This window comes from Aspergillus caelatus, assembly GCF_009193585.1.
Source record: "Aspergillus caelatus strain CBS 763.97 unplaced genomic scaffold BDV27scaffold_346, whole genome shotgun sequence".
Taxonomy (NCBI): domain Eukaryota; kingdom Fungi; phylum Ascomycota; class Eurotiomycetes; order Eurotiales; family Aspergillaceae; genus Aspergillus; species Aspergillus caelatus.
Window position 1 is genome coordinate 1 of NW_022475609.1, and position 14,472 is coordinate 14,472.

Below are 14,472 nucleotides of genomic sequence, written 5' to 3' on the forward strand. Positions count from 1 at the left end.
CTGATAATCAGATAGTTGGTTGATGATCTGCTTGAATCAAAAAGATTATTTAGTAGATATCTGCTTTTAGGCCTTATTTATAGACAATTTTTAGGTCTTGCTTTTGGTAAATGATTTCAAATCAATATAGAATTAGTGAATTTGTCATTATGACTAATTCTGACTAATTCTTGATTTCTAATGATTTGTAATGATTTATAATAAATTATTAGAAATCATTCAAAGTCATAAATCATAGATTCCTTCTAGACCTTGATTAAAAATAAGATTTCAATCTAGTCTCAAATAGGTAATACTATAGAAGCTTTCTAGAATATTTTCTAAATAGGAAATTTTACTCTGATAGAAGGTAAATTACTTGTCCTAACTAGTACCAGTAGATAATTTCTATAGTAGAAATATCTATTTAGGAATTTAGATTTTAATCCTAATTAAAATAGAATATGATAATAAGTAGACTATTTAGCTGTTTACAGATAACTATTTTATATAGATCTAAGCTGAAATATATTAATATTCAAAATCACTGGCTTAGACAGGAAATTAAAGCTAAAAATATTAATGTTAAATAGAAACTAATTAATCAGATATCTATAGATAGCTTAACTAAAAATCTGACTAATCAAAAATATTAGATCTTTCTAAACTATCTAAATATGACTGACTGATATAAATGATTATTTAATAATACTAATTTAACTAATTTAATCTAGGGCCCAAAATTGAATAAGTCTTATTTTATCTACTTTTTCGATATCGATTTCTAGGGTCTAGATTGAATTAGCCCTATTTTGATCTATTCAATTCTTCTACTACTTTTAGTAAATTCTTTTTTAAATCGATCTTTCTACTGATTTCAAGCTAATCTTTCTATCGATCTTTTTAATATATCCTATCTACTGATTTCTATTCAGATTTAATATCTATTTTTAAAAATTAGATATTCAAATCTGGGGGGGTATGTCAGAATACAATTATCTAATAAAATAGAAGAATATTTCCTATTTAAGAAATAATCTAGAATTTTTCTATAGTATTATCTATTTTGGACTAGGCTGAAATCCTAATTTAACTATGATCTTAAAAGATCTATAATTTATAACTTTAAATAATTTCTACTAATGTATAATAATTGATTATAAATTATTAGAAATTATTAGACATTAAGAATTAGTCAGAATTAGTTATAATAACAAATTTACTAATTCTATAGTGATTTGAATCTTGAAATCACTCACTGATTGAAAATAAGGTCTAAAAAATATCTATAAATAAGGCTTAAAAGTGTCTAAATAATCTTTTTGATTCAAGCAGATCTGTTATATATGTTATATATTCTGCTATATATAACCGATACAGTATATCCGCGCCCTTACAGTACTTAGAAAATGGCAACTTATAATCTGACAATTGGTAGTATATCCAAGGTAACAATACCCTGAGAGATTCTCGGAGAAATATATCTTTATCTATTGTTTTACCTATTAAAATCTATATTAAAATTGATACAGTTCAACCGGGGGCCCTGATAACTATATTAACTATTATTAAAATTAATATCTAAAATATCTATTTCTATATCTTATATATATCTAAAAGTTATCGAATATCAAAATTAATATCTAAAATATCTATTCCTATATTTTATATATACCCAAAAGTTATCAAACTAATAAAGACTATTTAGTTATTTATCTAAATTAGTTATAGTTATATAGAAAATCTTAATAAAAATATATAAATTTATTTATATTTTATACTGATATAGTAATCTTATTATTTAGTAAAGTATCTTAGTTTATTAATAGTTAAACTATCTACTATATACTATATATAATATAGTTATTATTATTAGAATTTAAATATAAGAATAGAGAGTTAATAGAATCTATATCTTTCTCTAAAATCTAAATATATAATAAAACAAAATCTTACTAATGCTATCTATCTATATCTTTCTAAAAGAATTTATAGTGGAATATAGATAGACTATTTAGAAATTACTAAATAGATTAGTTTCTCTTATAACTACTATTACTTTAAATATAAATTTATTACTAATAATCAAGAATATTATTGATATCTTATTTAAATAGCTGAGAGGTCTACTTTAATAGTCTTAAATAGGATAGTATTAAATATCTCAAAAAAAATTTTAAAAGAGAAAAAATAAGACTAATAGTACTAATAATATATAAAGAGTATAAATATATAATAATAATTTAAATATTTTCTCTATAATTAGTTTCTATAATAGAAGAAACAATTGATATTAATCTTATAATGAATATTTTCAAATTATATCTAATAATATTCTAAATAATAGTTAAATATTTTATTTTTTAAAGTTATAATATTATTTCTTTATTTACTATTTATTTTTTGATCTATTTAGACTTCTATTAATAAAGTTAATTAAGAATCTAAGTAGAGCTAATACTAGCTTAATAAATTTTATAAAATCTATTAATAGTAAAATAAAATTATAGTTTTAAGAGAAATATATTATATTTTAGACTAAGAAAAAAAGATATCTATAGATATTATCTATTCAAAATAAAAATACTATTAAAATATAATTTATATCTATAGCTAAATCAATTATATATTGTCAGCTGCCCTAATCCTAAAGCGGAATAGTCTTAGGGCTGGCTTTAGAGAAGATAAAAATAGAATAGTATAGATTGAATAACTAGATAAGATAGAATAGACTTGAAGAGATCAAATGAATGAATAGGAAATCTGACTATCTGATAATCAGATAGTTGGTTGATGATCTGCTTGAATCAAAAAGATTATTTAGTAGATATCTGCTTTTAGGCCTTATTTATAGACAATTTTTAGGCCTTGCTTTTGGTGAATGATTTCAAATCAATATAGAATTAGTGAATTTGTCATTATGACTAATTCTGACTAATTCTTGATTTTTAATGATTTCTAATGATTTCTAATGATTTATAATAAAATATTAGAAATCATTCAAAGTTATGAATCATAGATTCCTTCTAGATTTTGATTGAAAATAAGATTTCAATCTAGTCCAAGAAAGGCAATACTATAGAAGCTTTCTAGAATATTTCCTATTTAGGAAATATTCTTTCAATTTCATTCAGTATTACCTAATAAGGAAATATTCTAGAAGAAATCTAGAATATTTCCTAAATAGGAAATTTCACTCCGACATATATTTATTAGATATTTAGTTCACTCAAATATTTAATCTCAAAGATACTCAGTTTATATAAAAAATATTTATTAAATATAGTTAGTAAATTAAGAATATTAATAGTAGATATAATAAAATATACTAAATTTAAAAAAATAAATAATGTAAATAGAAATAAAATATATTTATCACTATAAAATAATACTTTTATAAAGTTAGTTAATTTTAAGAGCTATTATTTAATAATATTAAATATCTCTACTATAGAGATATTTTTTGTAATAAAGTCTCTGAATATATCGATATATCTATACTATCTAATAAAGATATTACTGATAGTAATAATAATTCTAATACTAGTAATAAATCCCAGTCCAGTAATAACTTAGATAATTTAGATACCAATAATTTAAAGAAAAAATAGATTTATTTATAACTATATAATTTTATAAATTTTATAATTTTATAAGTAGAAAGTTTTTATATTTTTCTTTACTTTTATATTTTATATTAATAACTGTGAGGGTACTGGTCTTGTAGAAAGATAGGCTAATATTATATATATTATATATTCTGCCATATATAACCGATACAGTATATCCGCGCCCTTACAGCACTTAGAAAATGGCAACTTACTTATGATCTGACAAGATTATCAATTAACTATCTGATTATTAGATAGTCAGATTTCCTATTTATTTATTTGATCTCTTTAAGTCTATTCTATCTTATCTAGTTATTTAATCTATACTATTATTCTATTTTTATATTCTCTCAAGCCAGCCCTAAGACTATTCCGCTTTAGGATTAGGGCAGCTTATAACTATTAATAAATTAAGATACTTTATTAAATAATCAGAGTAATATATTAGTATGAAATATTGTCGGAGTGAAATTTCCTATTTAGGAAATATTCTAGAAAGCTTCTATAGTATTGCCTATTTTAGACTAGATTGAAATCTTATTTTTAATCAAGGTCTAGAAGGAATCTATGACTCGTGACTTTGAATAATTTCTAATAATTTATTATAAATTATTAGAAATCATTAGAAATCATTAAAAATCAAGAATTAGTCAGAATTAGTCATAATGACAAATTCACTAATTCTATATTGATTTGAAATCATTCACCAAAAGCAAGGCCTAAAAATTGTCTATAAATAAGGCCTAAAAGCAGATATCTACTAAATAATCTTTTTGATTCAAGCAGATCATCAACCAACTATCTGATTATCAGATAGTCAGATTTCCTATTCATTCATTTGATCTTTTCAAGTCTATTATATCTTACTTAGTTATTCAATCTATACTATTCTATTTTTATATCCTCTTAAGCCAGCCCTAAGGCTATTCCGTTTTAGGATTAGGGCAGCTGACACATATTCCTCAAGCTTCTTGGCTATCAGCTCAAAGTAAAGAGAGTATTTATATGCTGAATCAGCTCACTTGTGTTGGGAGTCAATTCCAGTTGTATAGCGGGTAGTAAGCTGATTATTATATTTCTTCAAAAATCGAGTTAGTCACTGTTTTCCAGACTTCTTTCCAGTAATTTCCTTAGCGAAGTTTTGTAGCATCTTAAGTATAGGGGGGAGGCCTTTATCAGTTAGATTATTGATCTATTTTATAAGCGTTTTGGTCTGCTTATTATTGAGGATTTGTTGATCATTATATTGCTCTGCTCGAGTATGTTGTACACCACGATGTTGTCGAGATAGTGTAGACCTGCTTATACCATATTTTTTGGCAAATTTTGTGTAGTTTATCTTTTCTCCTGGTTTTAGGCTTTCGATCTCAGCTATCGCTGCCTCAATTGAAGCCATATTGGCAGAGTTATGATGGTTTGAAAAGTATCGAAAAGTCGGTGTATATCAAAAAATCGGGCGTCAGGTGATCAGATACGGTAGGGGTTAAGAGTCAAGACCCTAGGTTATTTATTCTGTTATAATTCTAATATTATTTCCCTTATAATTTTGAACATAAACCCCACTACAGCTATATCCTGCTACTCACTGGCCTCCTGTGCCAAAGGCATACTGCCAGATGATTACTGTATACTGGAAGAGCGCTTACACTCCAGGACCCACCCCCGCGACGTAGATCATAGACTTCGCGGCAGGTTTAATTAACCAAGATAGCTAATTGGTCGCAGAGTCATTAGGCAAAGTTCCGGGTGCAACAAGATTTAGACGACTTGAAGAATACAAATTGACATTACACTGCCTAGCAAGTGCTGCCCCTTAACACTCACTCGTCACTCAAGTCACTCAACACAGTACTCGTGAAGGGACAGGTAACAACATTGTGGGGCGGCAATCCACAGTAGGCCTCGAACTAAATGGCCCCTTTCTCCCCGCATGGAATCTTTCGGCAATCGCGAACCCCGCATCTGTATGAGCAACCATGAGGTCATGAGTCCCCCGTCTTGGCTTAGCTTGCTCACTGCTCAGTGGACAAAACAGGTCAAGTACGTATGTATAGGCCGCATCGAGAATTGGACCCTTCCCTATTACATGACTGCTGGCATATGGTATGCTACCCATCCAATATTAAATATTTCAACCCTCCTTATCGGATGATTGTGACTGTCATTGAGATCCACTGCTATAGCTAGCAGCAACCAACCTAATAAGAGTTCACTGATCGTATACCGTCACACCTAATAATCTGGATTATTGGTGAATGGTGACCTCGTGTCATACAGGCTATTGAGGTATGCACATAACTCCTGTTACTTTTGGAATGGTTCTTTTAGTAAGACCTCAGCGTGCATAGAACTTGTGCTTCGATGTTGTTGTATGCAGCAGGGTTCGATAATTTCCTGGATCCTCATTAAATTTTCAAACACTGTTTATAACTCATTTTCTTGAATCCCCTCGAACTTGTGTAGCGAGTGGGCGTGATACCCCACGAGGGAGGAGAGCCCCTGTGTCAAGTCATCCCGTGATTGCTTTGCAGTCTGCTCTTGACCCCGCTAATGTGCTCCTACCTTTTAGAAATCTCGCTTTGTTCCGGTGGGTGTATTGATATCTAGAACATAGGCAAGCGTTTTCATAAGTGAGTTTATCACAACCCTGCCTTCTAAAATCGTTGGAGACCAAGTCCCATACTATTTGTTACTAAGCACCTGCCTATATCGCTGACCCGTCTCCAGTGACGCGCTCTCACAAACTAAACGATCGTGACCACTGCGTACTTCATGATGGAATAGCTGTATCCCAAGAGCATCTTCCTCGCTACTTTGCAAAATCTGGCCCCGTTGATGCCGATCCACGGAAGACGAAGAAAGATGGCGGGGGAAAGAGAAATTGGTGAGATTTCGTTCTTTCTTTTTTTTTTTTTTTTTTTTTGGCTCATCCCCGCCAGTCGAGTTTTGATACCTAACTAAATGACTCACTAACCGTATACTTAGGGGTCGGTCGGGCGACGAAGTCCATGACTATGATTACACATTCACAAATGCTCGGCGCCATTCCAATAGTAGCACTCAAGGAATAGCGGATTTTAAAACCAAGTTTGAGACGATTGAGCCAGAGCCTGTGTTCGAAGAAAGCTTCCATGGTGTGCAAAGTGAAGAAAGATCTGTGGATGGAAACAATGTGCTAAATCTTGACGGAGCCGCTAGCCCCGATAAGACACTGGTATAACAGGGCCATGGACTGTGTCCCACATGAGCGTTGGCACTGTTGTAGCTATTTTCATCGAAGCCCCTAGTAGTAGATAGTGCGCAGGAGATTTCAAACTCATTGTGAACAAGAGCAATTACTATTCATGATTCAGATTGTCTTCACAAGTGATGGACGATTAGATAATTAGCAGACACACGAGGGCCGTGATAACTAAATTCTGCCTCTGTATCCGGTCAAATTACATACAATAGGTGTAAGTGCATAATTGCGCTGACATAACTGTCCTAACTTGCTTAGAATCGTGCACATTGTGAGTCTAAAATAATGGAGCCCAATAAAAGGTCAAAGCCAGCTTAGCCGCGCCTTACTAGACCCCTCTTTTTGCTGCGGGGACCGCATCCCTTGCTGGTTATTGTTGTTGTTGTTGTTGTTGTTGTTGTTGTTGTTGTACTCTTCTAAAGGAAAAGTCGGGGGGATTGTGGTTGATGCAGACTCTTCTGCAGAGCCGAGAAGATTCTTGAACCAAAAATCAAGCCTTCCTTTTTCCACATTTTCATGTAGGATCTCATTCTCCTTCTCAAGATCATGTATGATCCGTGTCCGTTGCTCCAGTCGAAAGCGTGCCGAGAGAAGCTCGGAGTCCGATTCATTTAGAAACACATCATGTGGAGAGGTTGGAATGTACAGGGATGCGTAGCTAGCGTCTTCATTGTATCCTGCTAGCGGTGTTAGTTCATCTATTTACTGTAGGTGTCCCTAAAGCGAGTACTTACTGTCTCTAAGACACAGACCCAGAGTGCGGAAAAGGGCCGTGTCGTAAAGAAAGGGCTCGCTTTCATTGTCCATGTTCTCGGCTGCCCTTCCTGAAGCCACCCAATTATCTTTTATCATACACCGTCGCCACACTAGCTTCTGCATAGTGATGTGGCTGAGTGAATCTTGTTGAGCATAAGTCCCGAGACGAATGACACGCAAGGCCAGGTAGAACTCTTTCCCGGATAATTCTGATTGACCATATTTTGATGCTTGGTCAGAATCCATCAATGTCAATATATCGACCAATTGGTGAATATCAATGATTTGCCTTGTGACAACTTTAGTGAGGGCTTCACTAAGTAGTTCATGTAGAGAAGGCCTATCCTCAGTAATCCTTTTTCCAAAGTGGTCAATGGCTAGGTCAACCTCGGCTCTTTGATCAATTGCACCCTGTAAGGCCGGGGATATATAGGCGTAAATGAGTTCTTGGACGGCATCTATTTCAGAGAGATCTTCTAGATGCCGTATCTCGCTGTGAAAACTCGAATGGCTCGATGTACTGGTCTCCTCCCATGTTGCTAGTTTGGCAAGTTTCGCTAGGGAAAGTTCGACACGATGACTCCATAAATCAGATTCCCCCCTTATTGCGAGTTTTTCCAGCGACTGAGCGGCGGCGCTGTAGTCATTTTCACCAATCACATCATTAACCCAACCCAGTCGCGAATAGGCTGCATCCTTACGCAAAAATCGAGTGATAAAAGGTTGGAATTTCCTCATGGCGAACAGTATTCCCGACTGACGCATCGATATCTGCCGGGTAAAAAATGCATTTGCCCATGATTCCCCGAATTTTTCAAAGTAAAGAGAAATTTTTTTGTTGAGATGATCTGAATCACAACTGATATGATCTGAGGTATCGTTTCGGGAATTTGGGGGTAGAATTTCGCTCTTTGTTTGATCTTGAAGTTCAATAATGAGTTCTACCAATGCACTCATATCTCGAAATTTTTCCGCCAACGTAATGGCATCCTCTAATCTTCCAATACCAGCAAGTTTGAAGAGTCGCCACTTGCGTAGTTTAACATGGGCCTGCTCGGTAGCGATGCCCTCATCGACCAGTTTGGGGTCCTCCTGGGCAGAAAGCCACCGGACCCGCTCATAATGCATTTGGCCTAGGACATAGAGTTGTCTGGCAGCGTTGCCCGCAATTCTTTTCACTGTTAGGCTCTCGGGAGCTTCGATGACAGATGTTGCTTGTTGAATCCAAGCCCTGCAACTATCAAGTTCCAGATCCAACAAATGGCCCGTTTCAACGTAACTAAAATTTTGAGACGTCCAGAATTCTGGTAGACCTTTGAAGCCGGTAACTAGTAAGCCATCTTCGAGATATCCGTCACGAATACCATACCGACTAGCGTGCTCATCACGGAATCTAAATGCGGTCTCCAAGACTGCCAAAGAAAGCTCACTTGCTTCCAGTATTTGTTCCGACATCTTTCGTCCTTGTCTCGACGAGTGCCCTTTCTTTGGCTTAATGGCATTGAAAATCCATGGAACAACATGCTCCATCTGGAATGTATCATAGAGAAACCAGTTGCGGACGGAATCGATTTCGCCGTCTTGCTTCTCGACTCGTGTCTTAAATTTGTCACTCATCAAGTTGATAACGTGGGCAAGAAAGGTCGGCCCCTTGCCCTGTAATTTCTTAGAGCTTTCTTCTATCTTCCACATAGCCCTCTGAGCCGCAAGTTTCTCCGCGCCCCATAATAACTCCCACCAAGTTTGCTGATCCAATGACTTGTTTTGATGCATCAAAAGGCATGCCAGATCATCCAAAGCTTTTGCTCTCGATCGTAGATTCTGTTCTAAGGATATTGCTGTCACTGGGATAAACTTTGACCTAGATTGGAGCAATTCTCTGCAAATCTCCAACGCGGCTTGCTCGATATCCATGACAGAGAAATCCAGGCTACTCTTGTTGTTCAAATTCAGTGGGTTTCCAAGCATGGTACCATAGAATATGGCTTGCTCAATCTTTTGCTTAGCAGTAATTCGAACACATTCAGTGGTGGAACACGAGTTGTGGTGTGGTAAAGCTGTAATGCGGATGATACCAAAATCACGGACCATTATCAGACATGCGGGACAGTTTTCATCGCTTTTGTCCTCAAAGCCACTGCCTAGAATTTCAAAGGCTTTTCCTGAGCGGAAGCTGATAGAGTCCTGGAACGCGCGCGGTTGTTGATGTTGCGCGGACTTGTCTTTCCCTGGAGTCAAGGATAAAAGTACAACAGAGTGATCCATTAAAACGAATGCCGTATCACCGGGCTTGGGAAGATACAGTTTCGGTTTTGAATCAAGATCCGTCGAGACCCCATGGAGATCAATAGGGTGGGTAGACAAGATATGGACTTGCTCTGCTAGATTGACTTGCACAAGGGACATGCTTTGCGAGCCCATCTCAGTCTGAGTTACAAGTAGCAATAAATGCCAGGATGGTACCGACGCGCTAGCTCGTAGCCCACCAACGTTCGATCCAGCCGGCATGAGTGCAAAGTCCAAGATCTTGATGTTGGAGTCATCAGATCTGTTAGAGTCCTCCGTATCAAGATGATTGCATAGGTCATTTGTTATATCAAACTGTTTCTTCAATATACTGCCGTTATTCCAATGCGTGTCCCAGATTTCAAAGAGACCGCCTGACGTAGCGATTATGATGTCTCGCTGGCCACGTTGATGAGAATCACCAGCTCTGACGGCAGCTAGGTCTTTCCTTGAAAACCCTCCACCCAAGACATTTCTAATGCCACCGAAAAACCCAATCCTACCAAGCCCAGACGCATTTCGCAGGAAATAAACAGTCACTGTCGGCTTTCCTTGTGGATCCCGAACGGTGATATGAGCAACCCTCCCTGATGATAATGTGACTATAATACCAGAAGGCTCACCATTCACGAGATCTGTAATGTGTTCACCTGAGAGAAGATTAGGTATACATCCCTGGATGGCCTTCTGCTTCTGCCTGGCCAGGCCCAATGATGCAGCACATGAGACAGTTTCCCAGTATATAATCTTCCCAGTATCAGGAGAGATGATCATCAATCCTGGAATCCCAGCTGTTACACTGGATAGTAAGATTCCAAGAGGAATTGGCCCATTTGGCTCCCTGAAAGGTTCGGGTATGGAAATAGTGAACACATCGGCGGGTGAGGGTGAGGAAGTAGCAATTGAGTATGGCCAGATAATTGCATGGGAATGCGTTATGGCTAAGGCGTAGCAATTGCCAGCACCAAATAAGCATTTATAGGATCCTGTATCTTCGTGTTAACAATATGAATCGCGAAGAAATGGGCAATACTTGCCTGATTGTAGTCCGCGGATCTGATCTGGCAAGGTCGGTAATTGCAAAACACTGTAAAAGTCGGTTTTGGACTATGCGTGATAGCGTCAGCGAACCGTCTTTTCAACTCATGTAGGAGAGCCATAGTTTGACCAAGCACAACTTACGAGGACAATGGTCCCGTCAGCCTCGCCTCGCCTCTCTGGCTTCTTTGGACCTCTAATTGGCATGCTCTCCTGGAAAGTAACATTGTCTGCGGTTTGGGGCTCAAGGCCTTGGGAAGCAATAGTTGTTGAGCAACCCTCATGTTCGTGCAGCTCGTTTGGATCCTCTGAAGGGATGTCTGATCTACCATGACGCAAAATGGACCGTTGCCTTTTAGCTTTGGGGGCGTTGACCGGTTCATCAGAGCTTGTACGTTGGCGCCTTCGAGGATTGCGCAAGGACGATGCCGACGAGATCGCGGCTTTTGGCAAGAACATTGTCGGAGCTACTCAGAAAAACATGAATATGGCCACCGCAAAATCGTGTTGTATCTAAGCCATTAAGAAACGGAGAACTAAAGGAAGAGGGCAGGTATAATTTAGATAGATAAAGTACAATTTCTCGTATTGATAGGTAGTATCATTGTCAGAGATAATTTGTTGATTGATTATGTAGGCGGTCAGCGCTTTAGTCACTGGATGGATCACGTGGTATACAGTTGCGATTACTAGCTGTTGCTTAGATTTTAGTCCTTGGTCAATGTAGTTGAGAGTTAAATACATAGGTCTCTCCTATGCCTCACAATGCTTACATACTATACTATTAGTGTTTCCATAAGACCCCACAGGGTTACGCTTCTCGATGACTTTTAAGATGTTCTCTGCCCCTAGCTCAAATTATACTTTGTATATAAAAAGTACCTTGCATCATGTGTCATACCGGTCATTGTTCCTCATCAGATACCAAAGAAGATGGTATACTGTTTCCAGAAAGGCTACCTTACGCACAGCTCTTTTCTTCCCAGGTCCGGACCAGCCAGCCTCCTACCACAGGTTGCCATTTTGGCTAACGGTTTGTTAGGTCATGGAGTACAGCGCGTAGGAATGGTGTCTTCATGGATCAATAGCTTTCCAGACATCGCTGGGAGTGTTTTAGATGAAATGGATAGTGTATTGGGGTTTCGGCTTTCTCGTGTTATTGCCGAAGGACCGAACTCAGAGCTGAACAAGACCGAGAATTCTCAACCTGCTATTATGGCGACATCAATATTGATCCTTCGAATCTTAGAACAAAAGTTTGGCTTCGATACGAAATCTCGTGTGGATGTCACCCTTGGTCATAGCCTTGGGGAGTTCTCTGCACTGGTTACTGGGGGCTATCTTGATTTCGGTGACGCTCTAAAGCTAGTCCGACGGCGGGCAGAGATCATGGCCGAATGCACTCGAGAAGCCACCACGGAATCTGGCGAGGATTATGGAATGGTGGCACTCGTCTGCGAACCTGATCATCTTGACGGTTTGCTCGCAGCAATCCATGAATTCCTGGGCCTGTCATCAAATGGTATGAAAGATGATTTAAATTACGGAATGCCGCCTATTGAGAAAGTGATGGTGGCAAATATCAATTCTAAAAATCAAATAGTGTTGAGCGGAAGTATTGAAAGGATAAGAACACTTCTTATCCAACTTCGCCAGTTTGGAGGTCACGATCCACGTGCAGTGAGATTGAACAGTGAAAGCCCCTTCCACAGTCCCATAATGATGCCTGCGGCAGAATATATGATCCGTGCTCTTGACAACATCAAACTCAACTTCCCAGCACATATGCCGTGTGTTTCAAATGTTTCTGGTCTTCCGTTTCGCTCAGAAGAGGAACTAAAGAGGCTACTTTCACAACAGTGTGTTGATACCGTGCGATGGTGGGACAGTATCAGGTATCTAGACCAAGAGAGGGGTGTAAAGCGTTGGGTTGGCATTGGGCCCGGGAAAGTCGGCAGGAATCTGGTTGGAAAGGAGGTCGGTAAGGTAATGGCTAAAGGAGGTGGTGTTTGGGCAATCTGTGATCCTCGCGAGCTTGAAGATATCGTCAGGAGTCTCGAACAGACTGAATTTGAAGCTTTGTGTGATTAACCCGTTACAGGCACAGGTATGCTCAGACTGGTGGATTCATTGCTGTCAATTAACTATTTTGATAGCACTTACACAAGCAGCGATAGTACGGCAAGGGCGATTAATACTTTTCAATTGTCCCATAAATTAGTGGTCTCAGAAGTTCATCTGTGCCATTGCCATGAAAATGATAGCGACATCTTGCAACTTCTTGGCATTTCGAGATTAACAAGTGTGGACTAAGTAAATCAGGCCAGTAAGATTAAAGCGGCACATAGTCTGCCTCACTGACTATTAGAGGTTATGTCAAACCATACTGAACATTTAACACCTGCGAGTGATTATGAGCCACAGTTACTCCTTTCACATACCTGGAGAGTTGGTCTCTACCATAAGCTTGGGCCACCGCATCGTTTCAAGGTATAGTCGTATCTGGTGCCCATGTTTCACCAATATGCCTGACCTCCGCAATGAATTTGTGGTCTGTAATTTGCAACGAATTCGATGCAGGGGCAGCAGCTTTGATTGTAGGGACATGATCATCTGGAAAATAGAATGGGTTTTGCAAAAGCCGGATATAGGCTGTTTGCAAGGCTCGGAAAACCTAATAGTTCACTGTTAATTTGGGCTTTTACGAATGTGTTGAAACCAAGAAAAGCATATTCGACATAGACCATCCGAGACAAGACTTACTGGTTTCAGGTCTGGATCTTTGGAACCAGTCCTCGGAAATCCTTTTTGTTTCTCGATGCTGTTTGGAACCGGTTGTCCGATCAAATCAATAATGACCAGTAATTTTACGCCAGTAGTTGTTAGCCAACCATATGCTGCTAGTTTTTCATCGACGGCGTGCAAGAGGCCTAGGTCTTGATCGACTGAAGTTTGCTTCTGCCGTATCTCAAAGATATCGAGACAGGAGTTCAATAAGAACGAGAATTCAATAGTAGAGTTCACGTAAGGGGGGAAAAGCGAGATATGCAAAGGGTTGTCCTTCTAGAGCATTAGTATGTCATCTTGAACGAACCATAGTCATCGTACAGCCTTTCCAATTATACCGATGCAAGCAATTTTCGGTCCTGACATTCTGGAGATATATATCTGTAACTAGAATGATCCACGGCGGTACGGAATTGTGTTTATCTCCGAAGGCATTCGAGTTAAGGGAGACTTCACTTGCGCAAATTTGGCTTCTCACCGGGTTGGGAAGTACTGCCAGTACATAGCCTGAATGAACAAGTTACATACAACCCAATGGAGTACAAGTGGGTAAGGGGTACAACACACCTGGTAGTGTAGATAAGATACCTAGATTGGGTACAAGATGGTATTTAAAATGACCCAATGATGTAGTTTAGAATTTAACTTACCTACCTGATAGACACCTAGGCTGATACATCTTACAGTACTGTACGCGAAATGAGCTCCCGATGCACCATTTCTTGGTATAATTTCTGTATTATAACAGTAAAGCAAAGGCTAGTGTACCATTAG

General features: G+C 37.7%; 4 protein-coding genes across 4 annotated transcripts; 2 read left to right on the plus strand and 2 right to left on the minus strand.

Annotated features, from left to right (window-relative positions):
• Positions 1-6,140: 6,140 nt before the first annotated feature.
• Positions 6,141-6,810, plus strand: BDV27DRAFT_150578 (uncharacterized protein; the record flags this gene model as incomplete). The annotated part of the gene is made up of 3 exons (XM_032071240.1): positions 6,141-6,177; positions 6,318-6,474; positions 6,576-6,810. The coding sequence occupies 3 exons, from the start codon at positions 6,141-6,143 to the stop codon at positions 6,808-6,810; spliced, it is 429 nt and encodes a 142-aa protein (XP_031921353.1).
• A 152-nt stretch (positions 6,811-6,962) lies between these two features.
• Positions 6,963-11,486, minus strand: BDV27DRAFT_71343 (putative nuclear pore complex subunit Nup133). Its single transcript, XM_032077382.1, has 4 exons — positions 11,056-11,486; positions 10,911-10,980; positions 7,566-10,859; positions 6,963-7,508 (listed from the first exon to the last, which is right to left on the minus strand). Exons 1-4 carry the CDS (start codon positions 11,368-11,370, stop codon positions 7,135-7,137), a joined length of 4,053 nt encoding a protein of 1,350 aa, XP_031921354.1. The 5' UTR covers positions 11,371-11,486; the 3' UTR covers positions 6,963-7,134.
• A 160-nt stretch (positions 11,487-11,646) lies between these two features.
• BDV27DRAFT_137971 (ACP S-malonyltransferase) lies at positions 11,647-13,263 on the plus strand. The gene is made up of 3 exons (XM_032069116.1): positions 11,647-11,895; positions 11,952-13,029; positions 13,110-13,263. Exons 1-2 carry the CDS (start codon positions 11,735-11,737, stop codon positions 13,000-13,002), a joined length of 1,212 nt encoding a protein of 403 aa, XP_031921355.1. The 5' UTR covers positions 11,647-11,734; the 3' UTR covers positions 13,003-13,029; positions 13,110-13,263.
• A 133-nt stretch (positions 13,264-13,396) lies between these two features.
• BDV27DRAFT_163727 (uncharacterized protein) lies at positions 13,397-14,064 on the minus strand (the record flags this gene model as incomplete). The annotated part of the gene is made up of 3 exons (XM_032073582.1): positions 13,397-13,585; positions 13,675-13,971; positions 14,020-14,064. 3 exons carry the CDS (start codon positions 14,062-14,064, stop codon positions 13,397-13,399), a joined length of 531 nt encoding a protein of 176 aa, XP_031921356.1.
• Between the last annotated feature and the right edge of the window lie 408 nt (positions 14,065-14,472).